Source organism: Camelus ferus, chromosome 10 (genome assembly GCF_009834535.1).
Source record: "Camelus ferus isolate YT-003-E chromosome 10, BCGSAC_Cfer_1.0, whole genome shotgun sequence".
NCBI classification, from domain to species: Eukaryota; Metazoa; Chordata; class Mammalia; order Artiodactyla; family Camelidae; genus Camelus; species Camelus ferus.
Genome location: NC_045705.1, coordinates 34,157,678 through 34,174,485, shown reverse-complemented (window position 1 = coordinate 34,174,485; position 16,808 = coordinate 34,157,678). Strand labels below are relative to the sequence as shown.

The 16,808-nt window shown below is 37.9% G+C and overlaps 1 protein-coding gene across 3 annotated transcripts; it reads right to left on the bottom strand.

The window, feature by feature from the left end:
• Positions 1-5,358: 5,358 nt before the first annotated feature.
• FAM111B (family with sequence similarity 111 member B) lies at positions 5,359-16,485 on the bottom strand. Of its 3 annotated transcripts, none has more exons than XM_006189641.3 (4): positions 16,365-16,485; positions 15,480-15,530; positions 14,495-14,610; positions 5,359-7,815 (listed from the first exon to the last, which is right to left on the bottom strand). In XM_006189641.3, the coding sequence occupies exons 3-4, from the start codon at positions 14,573-14,575 to the stop codon at positions 5,695-5,697; spliced, it is 2,202 nt and encodes a 733-aa protein (XP_006189703.1). In that variant the 5' UTR covers positions 14,576-14,610; positions 15,480-15,530; positions 16,365-16,485; the 3' UTR covers positions 5,359-5,694. The 3 variants fall into 3 exon arrangements, with proteins under 3 accessions (XP_006189703.1, XP_032344617.1, XP_032344618.1); XM_032488726.1 differs by having other exon boundaries at positions 14,495-14,607; XM_032488727.1 differs by lacking the exon at positions 15,480-15,530 and having other exon boundaries at positions 16,365-16,460.
• Between the last annotated feature and the right edge of the window lie 323 nt (positions 16,486-16,808).

Genomic DNA, 16,808 nt, shown 5'->3' with positions numbered 1-16,808 from the left:
AATGGGAAAAATATCAACAACAATACCCTTGGGTATAATTATTCTTTGATAACTGATCTATTTGTAGAATGTTTACTGCCATTTTTTTTTTTTTTTTTTACTGCCACTCTTGAATAGAAAACCCTGGCTAGAAGATCTTAATTAGATAACATAGAAGAAATTACATAAAATATGCAAAAGTATAACCTTATCTGTATTTTTTACTGTTATTTATTTATTTATTTATTTATTTTTGGCAAGGCCTTCTTGTAGGAAAAGATTGTATCATACAGGAAGATCCTTGATTTCCATTTTAATTCAGAGTTTATTTTAAAAAGCCATGACTGCTCTGTAAAAACAACAACAATTAAGTAAACAAAAATTCCATGTGCATCCTATACAAGTTTCTTGTTGTTCTCACTCATTCTTAATTCTTGAAAGCACTGTGAATAAATGCCTGTTTGATAAGGCAAAACGTGATCAAGTTCAAAATACAACTGTTCTTGGCACTTAAAATTTTCTTGTTAATTACTTATGCCGTAATTTTTAAAAGGGGAGAGAGATGTGGGATTCTTTGGCAAAGGCCACCTTGGCTGTCTGGCTGCTTTGATTGACAGGCTGATGCTTACGGTCTGTCCATGAAAGAAGTCCAGCGGATGTACAGGCAAATATCATCTCCTGGGGAACTGCTTGGAGCATCACTTATTCTTGGCACATGTATGTGCCTGTTTCACTTAATATTCTCAATAACCCTGTGGGGAAAGTCTGATCGTATCCCTCACTTCACAAATCAGAGGATTAGCAAATAATTGCCCAGAAACATTCTTAGGAAGATTTAAACTCCCATCTAAAACTAAAGGCCAAAGTCTCTTTATTGAAACATGGTTGCTTTTAATATTTCACTGCAAAAAAGGCGCAGTGGCTCACCTCATTCTACTTTTTTTTTTTTTTCAGTCATCCAATCATTTATTAACACATAAACTTGCAGTTACAATTTACAAGGCCCTGTGCTGGATTTTATAAAAGGTGAAATGTTGACAGGAGCCCTCCTCTCAAACAGGGAAGATGGAAAAGGTCCACACATAATATAATTTCCAACACACTTTCATTTGTTTAGAACACATGTTGATTCCTGCTTTGTACGAGAGATTGTGCTGGAAATTGGGGATACAGAGTTGGATGAATATGATGCTCACATTCATGGACCCAGAGCAGTTTAATACAATGTAGATTCTAAGCAGAGTGCTTTTCTAGGACACATTTCATAACCTATTCAATATATTAAAATGCACATACATTCCACATTAAATATACATGTTTGCTGTTAAAAGTTTGGTGGGTGGGGTTATAACTCAGTGATAAGTGCATGCTTAGCATGCACAAAGTCCTAGGTTCAATCCCCAGTACCTCCAATAACAAATAAATAAAAATAAATAAATAAAATCTTTAAAAAAAGTCTTCTAGATTAAAAAGAAAGTTTTGTAGAGCTTTGTGAAATTTTGCCTTTGAAAACATTTGTTTTGATTTCCTGGGGATTTGGAGAACCCTAATTCTATTTTTCGTATCTATTTTGGAATGTCCTCAGAGAACTGGATGTTGAGTGTGGGAAATTGTCCTCGAGTCTCCACCCTTCTTTTGCCCCGTGACTTTGCAGTTCCTCCTCACCTGATTAAAATCAGGCTGGACCACAGGACTTGCTTTGGGCAGCAAAATGTACATAGAACCAAAACGTTCTGGGCTTGGACCTAGGAGCCACTGTGTCTTTCTGTTTGCCTCTCTTGGGCTTTGGCCCTAGCCAGGAAAAGGGCATGCTCCTGCTGGTGAGACAGGAAGGAAGGAGTGAGGGCACAATCACTGAAGGAATGCCACAGTGATAGAACCAAGATGGCAGAAGATTTGACTTCCAGTAGACCTTGAGCCTCATTATACACTCATTGTAGTACACTAGTATACTAAATGGCACTCCCACAGGTGCCATGAGGGTTCCTAAGATGACCATAAAAGGTCAAAAAGTGGGCGGTGGCCCAATTTCTGGGAATCCCTACCCCTTCCCCAAAGTAGCTGGAATAATCCTCCCACTTGTTAGCCTATGAAGTTACCGAGCCCATAAAAATGAACAACCCTGCACCTCTTGGTCATCGCTCTCTTTGGCCTTTCGAGATGGCCTGCCTTCTGCCAATGGAGTGTTTATCTACCGCTTTGCCTTCTGAGTGAGATGGATGGCACTCTGCTACAGAGTGTGTATTTCCCTGAATAAACCTTCAACTGATTGAACAAGGCCCACCCACACCAGGGAGGGCAATTTGCTTTACTTAGTCTACTGATTGAGATGTTAACCTTACCCAGAACCAGCCTCACAGAAACACCTAGAATAATGTTTGACCAAATATCCAGTCACCTTGTGGCTCCATCAAGTTGACAAAAAACATGAACTGTCACACTGGCTCACACACATTTACTCTGATCTGAGGGTGATTTGCAGAATATGTGAGAAAGTGTTTTATGCAGAAAGAATTTTTAGAGTTTGCTAAACTCTGCCGTCAAAAACCAGAGAATACTTGTGGGAGTGGATATTAAAGGTTCTTAATAAAAAGAGGTGGAAAATGATTTTGACTTAGTTCTTTAAAGTGGTACACTTGGCAGAGAGTCTGCCTTCAGCATTCAGTTATAGGAAGCCAGTGAGACATACGCTAAGTTTCAAGGTGCTAATGCAAACAAGGATCAGATACTGGCCCCCCGGAAAGGATCAGATGAAAGAGGAAGCCCCAGCACCTCTTGGCCCCTCCTGGGAAGTATTCTCAGGCAAAAAGCCGAACTGAATATAATCAACCTTCTAGACCTAACCCCAGTTTACAGGAAATACAAGGTCAACAACGACACATTAAGTGACACCATAGGGATGAAACAGCAAAGTCCAGAACGTAGACTGTTCTACAGGACACGTATGACCCACTTTCTTCAAAAAATAAGTGTCTGGAAAAAATAGGGCGCTCATACACATTGAAAGTGACTTGAGACTCACACAACCAAATACATTGTGGAGACTGGATTCTGATTTGTACGATCCAGGTGTGAAACAAAAATTAACAACAAATTATAGAGAAGTCAGGGAAAGATATATCCTGACTGAAATTATCATTAAATTTTTGCAAGCATGCTGACAGTGGTGTAGTTATATTTTATATACATATATTTAAAAAAACTGCTTCGCTTTTTGACTGGGTAGTAGTTACTTGAATATATGTTAATAGAATTTACAGACCTATACACCAAGAAGGATGTATTTCACTGTACCTAAATCCTAATTTAATATAACTAGACATTAAAAAGAGAAGGAAATTGCCACAGGAAACAATGGACAGAAAAGAACACCTTGAAGGACCAAATCTATGGCTTTGAGGGCCAATCAAGGCAGTTTGAACTCCAATGAGCTGTAACCAAGAGTTCAACTTGAGTTAACCATAAATTGTCCTCCCTGCCAGAATAGGACACCCCAGCAATTCCTGCAGAACAGGATTTGATCATTGCTGTGGGATTGTAACTGCTGTATTTTCCACTCTCCCCTTTTCCGACTGAAAATGTGTTATTGGATTTTGGCCATACGCCACTATGGTATATTGGGTGTGTGAATAAGGTGGGGGGGGGGGAAGGGGGGAATGGGCAGATATGACTCTGGATCATGAAGTGCTGCATTCAGATGTGATGCAGAGAAGTGCGTGTTACCCAGAAATCCCGGACTATCTTGGGAGTGGGTAGGTGTGCTTCATATGCGGAAAGAAAGGTATATATAGATAATAGAGGGTCTAGACGGGTGGGACTGTAGTTAAGGCTACTTGGGTACCAACACCCAATATCCATTTTCCCTTTCTTCCAAAGTAATAGAATTTAGGCTGGGCATCTGGTCATCCAGAATAAGCGCTACATTTCACAGCCTGATGTTCTGCTAAGTGAGCTATGTGACCAAGTTGTAGACAATGGGTCTGAGCATGTGTGATAAACGCAGTTTTTCCAGATTGCGTTCTTAAGAGAAAGAGGTATGCGCTCCTTGTGCACTTTTCCTCTGACCCCCGGCTGTGGTGTAGGCATGTTGGCTGGAAGTTTAGCAATCATCCTGGACCATGTAGCATGTTGAGGATTGTGGTGTAATGTAACTTGATGGAAGAATCCTAGTATCTTGACAACCCACATCTCCCACAACCCCAGAAGACTATATGTTTAAATTATCACATGAGAGAGAAATAAGCCTCTCTCGTTTAAGCTACTACTTTATTTTGGAAATTCAGCAGTTGTTTCTACATCCTTTCTAATAGACAGGCAGATGTAGGGTTTCTGAACCAACAATTTCTCTGAGTCAGATTTCTGGCTTTCGCATGGCTGAGAGACCATCGTGTATTTGGAAAGTTCAATCAACTGCTAGTTGGTATGGAGGGTATATCAGAGATTTAACAGAAGGGGTAGTGCTGGAAAACCTTTAGGATGATAAAAGCAGTAGGATTCAAGGGGCCAACGTCAGAATTATTGAGTTCAAGAACACACCCTGTTGGCTGCCATCCAGGAATCAGAAAGCTGTTCCAAATGCCTCTCCACCCCATCCAAGTCAATGACCAGACATAGCACTGCTAATTCTGGGTGCTGATTCTGCTGCAGTTACTCCTGCTGTCATGAAGCTGATGACTAGACACTGACACTGTGGCCAACACTACTACCTCTAGACACTCACATTTCTGACTTTGTTTGCCAGAAGATGGAGCAGAAGATGGCCCCCATTTTATTTCTGTCTTCCAACTACCATGCAAGTGCATCTATTTAGAGGAATCTGGTTTATATCGAGAAATCTGGTTGCAAATTATGGGTGGAGATGTTTAGCGGTTAGCTCTCTAGACTTTGAACATGAGAGGCTGAGAATAGAGACTAAGAAATCATTACTTATATCTGCCAGAGAAAGGAAGAACTAGAGGAAAGAACTGAAAATCTGGATTTTCTATTTTTCTATTACATTAGAGGCTGATGTCACAGTGGCCTAGCAGGGGAAAAAGTATGATTGCCAAAGAATTTGGGGTTGTAGAAGAAGGATACATCTTTTTTCCTTAACTCTAAAGGTTTATTTCTCCATTATCTTGTTATGCAGAGAACAATAATCACTTCACCAGTTATAAGAAGGGAATGGATGTACCATCCTAGGCATTTAGAATGGCAAATACCCAACTATTTGTATGTGTAGAAGTGACCTAAGTATTTTTAAAAATTTTTTTTATAATTTTAATACAATTTTTTTATATTTATTCTTTTCCAAATTGAGTATAGTTGATTTACAATATTGTGTCAGTTTCAGTGTACAGCAAGGTGATTCAGTTATATATATATATTTTTCAGATTATTTTCCATTTTTATACAATTTTCAAAGGTTATGCTTTTAGTTATTACAAAATATTGGCTATATTGCCTGTGTTGTACAATACATCCTTGTAGCCTGTCTTACACCCAGTAGTTTATACCTCCCAACCTGAGTATTTTAAGTGAGGCTTCAGATCGTTTAAAAAAAAAAGCCAATAAGAAAAAAAAATCAATATTTACTTGAGCTCTAATATGTGTTTTGTACATCTACATGATTCTCTGAAAGCTTTCTAATTAAGAAGTAATATTCATTATACTTTAAAGAAACAGTCACAAATACTTAAAATTATTGGCGTATTTTTTGAAAGCAGCATCTTTTCCCTAATGTTCCATGGGTTCAATCTGATGACCTTGGAATGATGACTCTTGTTTGTTACATTTCTCTTCATTGTGGTTCTCATTTTTCTCTTCACTTAATACTTTGTACAAGCTTTCATTATTCTGTTTAATATCACGAAGGATTGAATCCATAGAATAGCCAAATTCAATAAGGGCATAAACCCAACCTTCATGTTCATAAAAATGCCCAAAGGAGTGCATAGCAACCAATTTACCATCTGCATTAAACACTGGGGAGCCAGAGGACCCACTAGAAAAACAAGTATCGTAACTAAGTGTGTCAGTGCGCCAAACCGCAGATGGGAAACTTCTTTGGGTAAACATAGGGCAAGCATTGGAAGCGGCAACCGTATCTGGATGTTGTTCTTGGTACCTCTCAAGCCGTTCCTTGAAAGGAATCACAGCACAACCATCTATTTTCTTGATCTGACCTTCTGGGTGACCAATTAAATAGATCAAACCACTAGATGGTTCAGAGGAAACTTGTCCAAATAGGCCTGGAGGAAATCCATTTCCATTTTCACTTAGTTTTAAAACGGCATAGTCTTGAGTTTCATCCGACACAGCAAACCACGGCTCGATGGAAAACCAGTCAACATGAGGAGGGCAGAACTTTTTATAAGTGAAAGTTACCTTTGCACATTTGCTTATTATATTTGGCCACAGACTTGTATGTGTGCCTTCTCCCACCATGAGATGTAAAACATGTCGACAGGTGAAAACATAACCATTGTTGATGACAAAGCAAGTAGCATTGCCTGTGTTTCCATTATTGTCCCATTTCATGAAACCAACTGAGTTACTAAGATGAATAAGATGTTCACAGGTTGCAACTGAAGTAGAATTTTTGGTCACTTTTCCAAAGTCCTTTTTATACCAATTGAATTGTTTAAACGTTGGCAGTTTTGTTTTCCTCTGTTCTTCCCAAAAATACTGCCTCATCCAACGTGCATCTTGATTAAAATTTGGATATTGTTGCATTATAACTTGGTCCAACTTTTGTAAATTCTTTAGCCAGAGATTTGTTGCCTTCCTCTGGATAAACTGATTACTAACATATTGCATATGCAGATGGGGCCTTTGCCTAACTTGTGAGGCCCCCCCACTACATTTTTTGTTGAAATGATTATTATCAGAATGCTTCTTTTTAGAAATTATTGGATGAGTCTTATATTTAATATCATGCCCTAGACTTTGAGGTGGGAGAATTTTTTCTGTGTTGTGTTCTACACCTTCAGTCTCTCCATCTTTCTCTGGTTCATGGGCTTTGCTTTTAGACTGTATCAAATCCCGTGGACTGATTTCATCAGTGGCATTTTCATTTTCCTGTTTAATATTTTTATGGGTATCTTTCCTGATAAATGGTTTTTTAAAAATTTCCATTTCTAATTTTTTTCCAGATACTTCATCCACTGTGGACTGTTTTCCATGAATTTTGTTATAATCTTCTATTAATTTCCATTCAAATGTGTCCAGGTCAGAACGAAATCGGCCATCCTTACACAGGGCTTCTCTGATGGTTTCACCCTTCAAGGCATAGATACAAAGTGTACTTCCTTTTTCATGAAGTTCCTTGATCTGAACAATTTTCTTTAGGGTCTTCCCAATGGCAAAAACATTAAAAAGAATGCATTCACTGTTTGGATTTTCACATTTGCGTAATATCTGATCATCTTTTTCCTGGTTATTCCTACTCTGACCAAACCTTATTTTAAAATGGGAATCTCTAGGTAGGCACCTGAGAGGCATTCCTAAATTTACATATCCTTGTATTTTTTTTTCTCCATCAACAATAATGTTCTTATTAAAATGACTCGTCATCCTTTCACGGAAGAAGTCATTATCTCTCAGAGCTGAGTAGATATTCTCATTGAGTCCACCACGTGCCGTATACACACTACGGTCTGCCTTCCTGGAGCTTTCGTCCAAAGAAAAGGTGAAATGACATTTTTCATTGGTGCTCCAGTGTGGGTTCTGAGTTTCAGGGGATGTTTCATGCCTACTGACTTCACTTTTAAGCTTAATGGCGCTGATGCCCTCTTGTGTTTCGGACAAAGATGTATCAGCAGGTGTGCCAGAACATGTCTGCCTCATAAGAATATCCTTCAAAAAGGAAAGATTAAAATTTAATAAGATTCAGCTTTAATAATGTTTCATGTTTTTCTAACTATAAAATTACATTATGCTGGGCTGCACATGAGTTTATTATTCACTGAGCAATCTGCTGGTGCTTTTGCATGTTATTAAACAACCTTGGAAAACACAGTTTGAGGGGCTGTATGATATTCCACTATACAATAATATCTAATCCATTTTTTTTGTTGCTGGATATTTAGATTGTTTCCAGTTCTTTACCACTCTAAATATGACAAACTTTTCTATACATAAGAAATTTTGTCTGAAGTCTTAATATTTCCCTATGCTAGATTCCCAGCAGTGGAAATACTAAGGCTAAGATTATAAATGCACTTCACAGCATATATACTGGCAAACTGCTTTCTAGGAAAGTCACATCAACTCATCCTCCCTGCTCTCCCCTGTTGCCCAAGGAGGTCAACATTATGGTTAATTCTTCAAAAGGATTTCAGTACTAGTATTTTAAATGTTTGGCAATTGAGAGAGGAAATGCTATCTAGTTTGACTGTTTTTTAAATTTACATTTATTTACTTACTAATAAACCTGGACTTATTTAATGTGTCTTTTGGACATTTTGAACATCACCTTTCAATATGAAAACAAACATATGTATGTGTATGCATGACTGGGACATTGTGCTGTACGCCGGCAACTGACACATTGTAACTGACTGTAATTCAATTTAAAAATTAAAAAAAAATAAAATAAAACATTATCTTTCAAAAAGACCCATTAAATATTTACTGTTTAGTTTCTATCCTGTACATGGTTTCAACAGCACTAAGGAAAGATACTGAAGTGATTAATAAATCACAGGATTGGGTAGATACACAAATGTGTATTCAAAACATATACATGCACAATCAGTTGGCAATAGCCTGGGAAGAAGTTTTGATAATTTGATGGCAACACATTCTTTAGGGCCATACATACAATGTAGTAAAAGTGTAAGTAGCACACTCTTTAGATTTGTCTGTTTTTGATTTTACATAAATACATCCTACTGACTGTGTCTTCTGCAATTTGTTTCACTATTCTTTTACAATTCATTCTCATTGATGGAGTTTTATATTCACCTCCACAGTTAAACAGAATCCATTGAAGAAATTAAGTGCTTATGCACATGTCAGTTGTTTCCAAAGTGTTTTTTTTCCTACTAAAAATAGTGGTACAGTTCTGCTATGAATATCCTTGAATGTGTTTCCTGGTGCACATGTGCAAGAGGGTCTCCCAGGTACAGACTTCAGAGCTGAATTGCTCAACTTTAAGATATATGCATTCTCACCCTTATTAAATACTGTCAAGTTATTTACAAAATGGTTGTACCATCCCACACCTGCACCAGTGGGAAATGAGAGTTCTCATTGCCTCTACATCCTCATCAGAACTTGGTATTGCTCAACATTTTAATGTGTGCCAATCTTGTGAGTGCGAAATGGTATCTTATTGGTAGTTGAATTATTAATGAGGCTGAGCCCTTTCTTCATGCTTCTGACTGTTCATGACCTTTACCCAGTTTTCTATAAGGATTAGCTTTCCTTTTATTATTGAAAGTACTTTATATATTCTAGACACAAATTGTTTATTCACTATATGTTTTAAACATATATTCTCTGAGTTTGTGGCTTGCTTTTCCTACAGGGACAACTAATTGTCCCAGCACTACTAATTGAATTGCTCATCCTTTCTCCACTGATTGGTATGGCCAGTTTTGCCATATAAGATCATGGGCTAAACTATGTCCTGTCACAAAATTTGTATTTTGAAGTCCTAACTCCCAGTACCTCAGAAAATTCCCTTATTTGGAAGCAGGATTGTTGTAGATGTCATTTGTTAAGATGGGGTAATACTGGGATAGAGTTGGTCCCTAATCCAATAAGAATGATGTCCTTATAAAAAGGGGACATTTGGACAGAGATAGACACACACAGAGGGAGGATAATATGAAGAGACACAGGAAAAAGTTACCCATCAACAAGCCAAGGAGAGAGACCACCTACAAATTCTTCCCTCAAAAAGATCACAAGGCACCAACCCTACTAATGACTTGACTCTGGATTTTGAAACTCCAGAACTGTGAGACAACAGACATCTGTGTTTAAGTCATCCAGTTTGTGGTATTTTGTTACGGAAGCCCTAACAAATTAATACAAATATATTTTCATAGATTTTATGTTTTTCTCTTTTCTCTCTGCTCTGTTCCAGTGGTACATTTTTCCATATCTGTGCCAAATAATCTTAATTACTACAACTTTATAGTAAGCATTTTTGTCTTATAGGAAAAATTCCCCTCACTTTACACTTTATCTTCAGAAATGGCTATTGGCTATTCTGCTCTTCCAATAAATTTTGGTTATCTTGTTAGGTACCAGAAAAATAAACTGTTGTACAGATGGCCAACAGGCACATGAAAAGATGCTCCACATAGCTAATTATCAGAGAAATGCAAATCAAAACTACAATGAGGTATCACCTCACACTGGTCAGAACAGCCATCATCAAAAAGTCTACAAATGACAAATGCTGGAGAGGGTGTGAAAAAAAGGGAACCCTTTTATTATTGGTGGGAATGTAAATTGGTGAAGCCACTATGAAGGACAGCATGGAGGTTCCTTAAAAAACTAAAAATAGACTTACTCATGATCCAGCAATCCCAATCCTAGTCATATATCCAGAAGAGATGAAAACTTTAATTCAAAAAGATACATGCACCCCAATGTTCACAGCAGCAGTATTTACAATAGCCAAGATATGGAAGCAACCTAAATGTCTACCAACAGATTATTGTTGGATAAAGAAAATTTGGTATACACACACACACACACACACACACACAAACAAGCACAATGGGATACTACTCAGCCATAAAAAAGAATGAAATAATACTATTTGCAGCAACATGGATGGGCCTAGAGATTATCACACTAAGTAAAATAAGTCAGACAGAGAAAGACCACTATCATATGATATCACTTACATCATCTAAAAAAAATGATACAAATGAACTTATTTACAAAATAGAAATAGACTCACATAGAAAACAAACTATGGTTACCAAAAGAGGAAAGGGGTGGGAGGGGAGGGATAAATTAGGAGTTTGTGATTAACATATACACACAACATATTTAAAATAAACAACAAAGACCTACTGTATAGCACAGGGAACTATATTCAATCTCCTGTAATCTATAATAGAAAAGAATCTAAAAAAGAATAGGTGTTTGTGTGCATATATATATTATATATATAAAACTGAATCACTTTACTGTACACCTGAAACATTGTAAGCCAGCTATATATCAGTAAAAAAAATTTTCCTATACGCAAAAAAGAGAAAGGTTAAAAAAAGAAAAAAAAGAAACTCTTGGACTTTTAATTGGGCTCATATTAAATCAATAAATGAATTTGGGAAGGACTGGCATTCTATTACTATTGAGTTTTCCTAGTCATGAATATCTTATATCTTGACATTGACTTAAGTCTCCTTTCATATCTTCCAACAAAAGTTTATAATTTTGTATATAAAGGACTTAAAAATCATTTCTTACATTTATTCTTAAGTAACGGGTATTTTTCTAGGCATCATAAAATAATTTTTGTGGTATATGCTTTCTGATTATTACTGATCAAGATAAATCCATCTTTTTGTAAGTATCAATCTTAAATCTAGCCAACTTGCTAAATTATAATCATTTCTATATGTGGTCTATAGATCTTTTTGGTTTTCAAAGTAGGCAATCAAATCTTCTGTGACTATTTTACAAATAGGCTTTGTTCTTTCCTTTTCAATTCTTAACTGTATTTTTATTTATTTTTCTTATCTTATTGTACTGGCTAGAATCAGCAGTATAGTGTGATGTAATGATGATTATGTAATCACCAGCTAAATAGAGTCAGTAATAATGAGCATTCCTCTATTCTCATTGATTGTAAAAGAAATGTTTCTAATGATTATTTAACAAGCTGTTTCCTGCAGGATTTTTGTTTCCAACATACATAAGGCATTCTCAAAACTAAACAATAAGAAATTAAACAAACCAATATAAAAATGAGCAAACTATTTTAATAAACACTTGACCAAAGAAGATATATGGATGGGATTGGGGTAGGTGGAGGACAAGGGTAAGCACAAGGGAAGTATTTAAGGTGATGGAACTGTTTTGTCTCTTGATTCTGGCCATGGTTACATGACTGTAGGTGTTTGTCTAAGCCATAGAACTATACGCCAAAAAAAAAAAAAAAAAAAAAAAAAAACCACACTGAATTTTACTGTATACAAAATAAATAAATTAAAAGATAATGATAAAAGTTTGTGTTTCATGCAACCACTAAAGATAATCAACTTTTTGTTTTTGGTATTCATTTCTATTGGCTTTTAATGTACATTCTATTTTTTCCACTTTTCCTAGATTTATATTCTCCTTTTTTATTGCTTCTTTTAGATTCCCTTTTCTGCACATCATTCCATTTTTCCTCCAGACAATTTGGAAGTTTTACATTGTAGTTCTGTTCTGTAAGTGAGTGGCCTAGACTGGTACTATCTAATAGAATTTTCTGCAGTGATGGAAAAGTTTAACATCCTCACTGTTTAAGTGAAGCCACATGTGGCTATGGAGTACTTGAAATGTGGTCAATGCAACTGAGGATTCACTTTTTTCACTATTTAGTTTTAGTTAAGCTGAACTTGCAATTAAATGGCCACAAGTAGCTAACAGCTACCATATTGAACAGCATAGCCCTAGACATTTTAATATGAATATTTAACTTAAAGTTTAAGTTAAATCTTTCCTTGTAAATAATACAAGGAGAAGAATTTTAAATACTTCTTTACTTACAGAATAAAATCCAAATACCTAAACATGGAGGTCAAGAAAGTAAAACATACAGCAGCTATTTTCCAAAAAGCTATTCTTCCTCTCTCCCATTTTTTTATCAGTCATACATGTGTACAAAAATGAATTCATGCCAGTTCAGGAATAGATCTTGATTGTTTTAGGTGCCTCCTTAGCCACAAGGTTTGTACAGGAATGGTTGAGCTACTTAACTTAAGACAATTAGATAGCAAAGAGAAGTTGCCTCAGGGTAACAGGGTAGACTCATTATTTGGATAATGAAGAATGAACTTTGAAATTACTGCAGCTATAATGTCATTATGCAGAAAGCCAGCTAGAGGGGTACATGGGAAGCACAGCAACAGAGACTGAGAACATAAACAAGTCCTTGAAAATACTGTGTCCTGCTGAATTAAAGCTCAGCTGTACTCTGCACCTTCCAGCTGCGTGAACCGATGAGTCCCTATATTTTTCCTCAAGGGGTTAAAAATGCCTTTTTTTTGAAACAAAGCTTTTCAAACTAAATAAATATTAGCAAATAATGCTGATAAGCTTGATGAATTTCACCATACAGAATCTATCAGTAGAACCTTATTTTAGCACAGTGTTTCTCAAATTTTAATGTGTTTATGAATCACCCGGGTATCTTAAAATGAAGATCATGCAGATCTAAGAATCTGTCAGGTGGTATCAGTGCTGCTGGTGTGTGGACCACACTTTGAGTAGCAAGGCCACAGAGTTCCTTAATCTAGAGCAGCACTGCCTGGTGGAGCTTCCTGCAATGACGGAAATGTTCTATGTCTGCTTTGTCCAATATGGCAGCCATCAGCCACATATGGCTACTGAGCACTTGAAATATGGCTAGTGCACAGAGAAAATTAATTTTAAATTTTATTTGATTTTAATCTAATGAATACATTTTGTTATTTCACAATTATAGGATTTTTTTCCCCTGACAAAATAAAACATTCTCACTGATACAAAGCCTACTGTGATCTTGTACCGAGCTATCTTCCTAGAGTAATTTGCCTACCACATTCTTGAATTCTCCTTACATACCATCAAGTCTAGCTCTACTGCTCCTCAAATATGTTTTCATATGTACGTGACCGTACTCAGACTATTCCTCATGCTTTATCCATCTACCTGGTGAAATTCTGTTCATTCTTTAAGATCTTTCTCAAAAGATAGGACATTAATTTCTTGAGTGCTTAATTGCACTCTTCTCTGTACTAAAAACACTTGTTTAAATCTTGATTTAGTATTATCATTTTGAATATTTTGAGTAAAACAGTGTGTTGGTTACAAATCGGGTTCTAAAGTCTGATTGCCTGGGTTTTCAAATTCTTGCTCTGAAGTCCATTACTTCTGCAACTTTAAGAAAATTGAATTTCAGTTTCTTCATTTGTAAAGTAGAGATGATAATAATATCTATTGCACAGAGTTGTATTAAATATTAAATGAGATAATCCATTTAGGAAGTGACAAGCCGAATTCCAGGTCCACAGTAATTTCTCAGTGAACATTAACTACATTATTAGTTTTGCCCATCTCTATTTCCAATGGTATTAAGTGTCTATACTCTTAGTCACCTTGTTGTCTAACAAGGTACATTTTGCTTTGTTAATTCATACACTATAATTTTGTTTTAGACAAACACTTATATGTAAGATCTCCCAAAGTATATTTTAAACAACACAAGAGAAGAGGTTATAACTGCTATACTTTATGCACTTGTCCCCTTCCAGGATCCTAATATAGTACTGTGGCTGAAGTGTTGCTCCAGCAAAGAGTTGTTAAGAAGTGGACATACCTCTGAAATTTCAGGTCTGGTACTCTGTTCATTTTCCATAGCACTGGATGACTTGTTCTCTTCAGCCTTCATGGAATTCATAATGAGTTCTGAGAGAATGTAACTCACTTCCACTACTGGCCAAGACAGAGAAACAAAGATTGGATTTACCCTCCTACTTGTAATGACTAAAACAATAAAACACAAGATATGTGAAACAATAAATATCCACATACTGGCTATCAGGCAGGGCAGAAGCATGATCTCCAATCCCTGAGAGAGGGAAATCAGAGGTAAGCTAGGAACATCTAGCTTACAGTCTGGGAAGAGTTTCCAGGCTATATCTCAGGGAAAGGAGACACAAGCAGAGCCTGGCAGTTTCCCTGAGTTGAGAAGACAAATTAAGAGTCGTAGGAGACCTAGGTAGCTGGAGTTTGTAGGGCAGAATACTAGAAAGCTACAGCTACCCAGATGGAGAGAGTGTCAGAGATCTGTAGTGGGTACTCCTGAAATTTCAGCTCTTAGTGCATGAGTGTGATGATGTTGGAAGCCAGGGAAGAACCACCCAAAGGGAGAAAATGGAATAATTCTGAGGTTCATACAGGACTGAGAATAGTTTCTGTTCCCAAAAGCCAAACTAGAAAACTTCATAATTCACAACCTATCAGGTATTCAGAAAGGTATTGCCTCTACAGTGGGACAAAATTAGCCCTAGACTAAAGGCTGCTCTGGTCTGACTGGAAGCAAGTCTTGGAAGGATGAAACTTTCCAAAGAACACAACTGGACACTAGAACAAGCCCAAGAATACTGACGGGAAGATAAACATTTCTAGCACTCAAACAAGGTGAAACTGACAAAGCTTGATATCCAATAAAAAATTATCAGGCATAAAAAGAAGCTGGCAAATATGACCCATAATGAGGAGAGAAACTAATGACCAGAAACAGATCTAGAAGTGACACAGAGGACAGGACTAGTAGACAAGAACATTGAAACAGCCATTACCTTGGATTTCTGCCCAAATAAAGTAACAGGGACCAGGCTTACCCCTCCAGTCTGAAAGCAAAACAAGACAAAATAGGCAAAATAAATAAACAATAATTTGTAAGGAACTGGACATCATGCAGTTAAGGGCAGAGACAAATGAGGTGCACCCTGTGATGCCTCCACCTGACTGCCCTGAGAGATTCCTGGCCAAGGTGCAAGGAGTGGGCAGCAAAGAAGAGCCAGCGGGACTCCTGATTGGAAGAGATAGAGCCGAGAGATCCAGGTGGCAGGAGTTTAAAGGATACAGAAGGGAGAGACCTGCTCGGAGAGAGAACTCGGGATATATGAAGACAGTTCCCCTTAGGTGTTCAGCTGGGACCTGATCAGAGCAGCAGTGGAAGAACTACCTAGGGCCATGAAAGAACCCCACCCCCACCCCGAAATATCAAACCATCCCCCTATAGCCCTCTTAGGAATCTCGCTTTCCTCGTTTGTAAATTAAAGAGTTTGGTTTAGACCAAAATTTGATTGTTTCTGAAAATGGCCCTCTCTGAGTTTGTTTAAAAAAGATATCGGATTCCCATCCTCAAAGATCTGATTCAGGTTGTCTGGGGTGCATGTATGGGATTTGTACTTTTACTATACACCCTTCTCCCACCAAAGGTGCACAACACGTTGGTTGCAACAGCTACCTAGGCTGTCTCAGAGTGTCATTCCAGGGCTAAAATTCTTGGCCTTTGAATCTTGGGAGTGGGGAGGGAGCGTCCTACAATGGAAAGCTGTTTATGCCTCCTTCCCCGCCAAAACCGCCTTGGCTCTGGGCTGAGATCCTTCTAACTAGTGCCCTTGACAGCCACCGCCTAAAAACTCCATGTCTCTTTAGAGAAAAGACGAGCCACTCACAGAAGCGGAGAATCTGCCCAACAGTGCCGGTGCCGGTGCCGGAGATCTCCGAACTAGAGTCCTCAAGACTTGGCGATGACGGCTTTTGGCAGGCCCTTCCAGGAAATCTTCTCGGAAAGAAGGAAAGCCCATCCTCCCAAGGACCTGGCCAATGGGCGGCGAGGTAGGAGGCTCATTGTCTGCTCTCATTGGACACTGACTCACTCGCGTCAGAAGCCGATTGGCCGAGTCGGGCCGCGGGAAAAAATGGATGTGAATTCCATTAAGCCCGTGGGTCGCAAGGCCAGCCCCGGGGGAGTTGCCCGCCTACCCGCCCTGCTTGTCGCGAGGATCCCGCCTTGGTCCCACGCATCCACGCACTCCCCACACTCGGTCCACAGCCAGATTTCTCATTCCGGGACAAACTCGGAGCAACCACTCCCCTCCATCCCTTCCCGCCCATCT